This window comes from Ornithodoros turicata, chromosome 6 (assembly GCF_037126465.1).
Source record: "Ornithodoros turicata isolate Travis chromosome 6, ASM3712646v1, whole genome shotgun sequence".
Lineage (NCBI taxonomy): Eukaryota > Metazoa > Arthropoda > Arachnida > Ixodida > Argasidae > Ornithodoros > Ornithodoros turicata.
This window is the reverse complement of record NC_088206.1, coordinates 23,005,995-23,009,805: the sequence shown is the minus strand read 5'-3', so window position 1 is coordinate 23,009,805 and position 3,811 is coordinate 23,005,995. Positions and strand designations below refer to the sequence as shown.

Genomic DNA, 3,811 nt, shown 5'->3' with positions numbered 1-3,811 from the left:
ATGGAATTGACCTTCTTTATTTTTAGATGTCATTATCAATGGGACAGGTACAAACGAGATTCCTGTGGTAAGCCTTTTGCTTATTTTACTCCGTTCAATGATGTTATGTTCTGTAGAGCTGAAAGCATTTTGCTGTCGTGTTCGAGAGAGAATGGCTAGAAAGCAAGTGAGCTGGTGATTAGAACTCGTAATATGAAAATCCACAGACTAGGAAGGCACAAAACACACACATCGACAGTCTCAACTTGGACACTTTGTCCTTGTCATTTGTTTTCATACTTCCCTAGTCTCAGGGGTTGAAATATTATGAGATGTACAGATCCCAACAAAAGTTTACGGAACACTAGAGCGACGTATTTGTTGATCTCAGCAACACCCTAGCGGCGAATGGGAGTGGACACACGTACTGTGTGGTGCGTCGAGTACCCGGTCACCTGTTTGTAAGTCTGTCTGCTCCTGTTTGTAGCAACCGTGTCGCTCAGATGACTATATACGCCACTCCAGTGTTCCATAACCTTTGTCGGGACCTGTACAAGAGATTTATACAAGGCAAAGAACAAACATTTGCTCTTCTTGCTGTTCTTCCTGGCATTGGACCTCATATGAAAATCAAAATGGCATCCTTGATGCAATGCATTCATAGGCAAGCCAAGCTAGGCTTGCCTATCATTTAGTTTGTCCGCCAGCTAGCCCGCATCTACATCATAGATCTTGATGCAAAGCCTGCATTCTTCTTTTATATTACAGGAGCGTCGGATTGATTCTGAGGCATGTCTCAGCGGTGAAGATCTGTGGAATGAGGACACACATGAACAAGGCACCTCAACCTCAACAGGACAGGCCACCACAGAACTATCTCATTCTGGAACTCTAGCCGCTACAGCAGGAGCCCCATGTCTACCAGGTGTCCCAGGGACAAGCAGGCAAGTGCACGACACCTCGTCACGTAGGAGGCCTGCGCCACCTCGACGCTCTGTGATGCAGCCAGCACAGAGATCTGCATTATGGTACAGAAAACTAGCAAAATCAAAAATCACACTAAACCAGAAGAGGTTGGACGTAGCAAAGCTCGAGGAATCCATAGCTAAGGAAAAATTGATTCACGCACAGATGGACACAGAGTACAAGGCTTTACTCCTTGAGTCAGCTCAGCTGGACTTGGAAATAAAACGAAGACAATTAAATGCATGAGTGTGGGAACACGTAACCATAAACAATGTCTATACCCTCTACGACAATGTATTTATTGCTGCAAAATCACATTGAATACTTTAGGACAAGAAACTTCAGAAGAGTGAGTGAGAGAACATGAAGGGCTCACTGACACAATTTCCTCTGCGGCTTATCTCTGTGAGCTTCCACAAGAGCTTTTTGCCCCCTCCAAAAATTATCAGATTATAACCAAAATGTCGATTCCAGTGTTACCAGTTCTGAGCTCACAAAGCATCTTCAGGAATGCCAAAATTCAGGGATGACCTAAGACAGAAAGCCCCTTGTAGGCGTTTATAGAGATTACGAGCAAAGGAAATTGTGTAAGTGTGCCCTCTGTGTCAACCCACTTTACTCTTCTGAGGTTCCTTTGCCTACGGTCACCGTGTTTGAAATAAAAAATTGTTTTGTTTGAAAATATGTTGTCCTGTGTGTATGCCTCTTCCATCATATACAACCAGCTAGCCTGCATCTTATGCGTCCTTCATGTGTCCTGCTTATCACCATTCTGGTAGCAGCTGCTGCAGATCATCACGGCTCCTTGCAAAGTTTGCAATTATTTGGGCTCTAGCGCTTGTGGCTCCTGGCTCTAAGGGACCGTTCCACACAACATCAACTGATTCATGCTCGACAACTGACTCACAAATGTCAGGCATGCAATTGTCTTTTTGTTGAGCAATGTTATGCAACACCGCTGTTGCAACAATTACCGCCAGAGCAGTGTCAATCTTCAAACGTAGCCCCATCTTCAACACAGGAAACCTCCTCTTCCACACACCAAAGAGCCTTTCTACAGTGTTTCTTGTTGCAACATGCTTGTTCTGATATCTCTTTTCTGCAACAGAGTTAGGTGCTGCTAAGGGTGTAAGCAGATAGGGCCTGCAAGGATATCCTGCATCTCCGAGCAAATGACCCCCTAAATTTGTCTCGAGGTGGGCTCGAATTCTCGAGCTGTCAAAAATTGTGGCATCATGGGTAGCACCAGGCCACCTAGCAACAATGTCGGTGATCCGCAAGTCAGCGTCACATACACACTGCACATTAATTGAAAAGTAGCCCTTCCTGTTCCTGAACAGCTCTGCTGTGTTACCACCTGGTGACTGTATTGCTACGTGTGTACAGTCAATTGCCCCAATGACTCCTGGAAAGCCTGCAATGTCATAGAATCCGAGCATTGTCCTTTGCTTTTCATCTTGCGTTGATGGAAATTTCATGTAGAGAGGTGACAGTGAGGCAAGAACATGTGATACTCGCTTGATTATACGGCAGACAGTAGACTTGCTTATGTCAGACGTGTCGCCTATAACTATTTGAAAAGTTCCACTAGCATAGAAACGGAGGCAGATTAGGAGCTGGCGTATTGGTGGTACTGAGGAGTTCCTGTCTGATGTAAACTCGAGGTGCTTCTCAATTACCAGGAGGAGATCATACACTGTATGTTTCATTAGCCGAAATCTGTCATGAAACTGCTTGTCATTTAGGGCTACAAAAGGGTCCGTGCTGTCCCTAGGATAATATCGTGACGGCTGAACTTGAAAACTCAGGTGTAGATCTTCCAGATCCTCGTCAAAGTACTCCATGGCTTTGCATCAGAAGTGATTACCTTCTGTCTGTAGCAGACGACACATATTTATACTGAAGACGATCATAATAATTAAAATATCTTAATGAATAGCCTACCATTTAAACCTACTTTTCTTTACGCGCGTTGCTTATGTGAAAATACGTTTTTCAATCAGTTTTCTTTAGTGTCAGCGCAAACTATGTTTTGTTTATAATCGCAGACGGTAACACACGCACGCATACACGTATGCCTTCGTAACGAGGTGCGAACTGGTTACATTCAGCTAACACCCAAGAAAGCTGTCAACATACTTTTCGACTGAAATGAAGCTATCTATGTGCAAGAATAGCAAGTAATGCTTGAAATGCAAGGACAGGTACACTAACATATGGGGTACAAGGGTCCGCGATGCTGCTGATAATCCACGTACTTTATTCACAACATCTGCGACACATCCCTGCGAAACGATGCTCATTTCGAGACCAATTTCTCTTCTGAAGCACAAATCCGCCACGAAATCTTCCGCTGCAATACCACAATACCAACGCCGCCATATTTAACTCACGGGTTAACCGGCCGTTGACGAGCGATCAAGAAATCCGTCAACTTTAACGGGAGATTTGGCTAACCGGCGTTCGTGAAACAGGGTTGGTGGTTAACCTCTAGTTTAAGGACCCTTGATCTCGGTTTAACTCTTAACCAGCGTTGGTGAAACCGGCCCTAAGTGCTCCTTTAAGGTACTACCACCTTTCACTGAACTTCAGTATCGCACTTCAACCAAGAGACTTGGTCCCTTCAAGCACGGGTGGGATGTGAGGATTCCCCTCCCAATAGTAGCAGCAGTAGTAGTCTCGAGCCCCGAAAGATTGCGCAACGAATCCAGCCGTCCGAAACGTCGCGCGGTTGGACGGAACCCGCGTTTGTGTGACAGTTGGTTTTTTGTCTTTAGCCGCCTGTGCGTGCGGAAGTGTTAGCTCAAGTATGGGTCATTGTTTGTAATAAATATATCCTTCTCAGCAATGCCCAAGCCTGCCTTCC

At 45.1% G+C, this 3,811-nt stretch overlaps 1 protein-coding gene across 1 annotated transcript; it reads right to left on the bottom strand.

The window, feature by feature from the left end:
- Positions 1 to 1,709: 1,709 nt before the first annotated feature.
- LOC135398354 (putative nuclease HARBI1) lies at positions 1,710 to 2,789 on the bottom strand. The gene has a single exon (XM_064629768.1). The coding sequence runs from the start codon at positions 2,787 to 2,789 to the stop codon at positions 1,710 to 1,712; it is 1,080 nt and encodes a 359-aa protein (XP_064485838.1).
- Between the last annotated feature and the right edge of the window lie 1,022 nt (positions 2,790 to 3,811).

Excerpts from the sequence above, each read along its gene's own strand:
- LOC135398354 (XM_064629768.1), bottom strand. The coding sequence starts at position 2,789 with ATGGAGTACTTTGACGAGGATCTGGAAGATCTACACCTGAGTTTTCAA.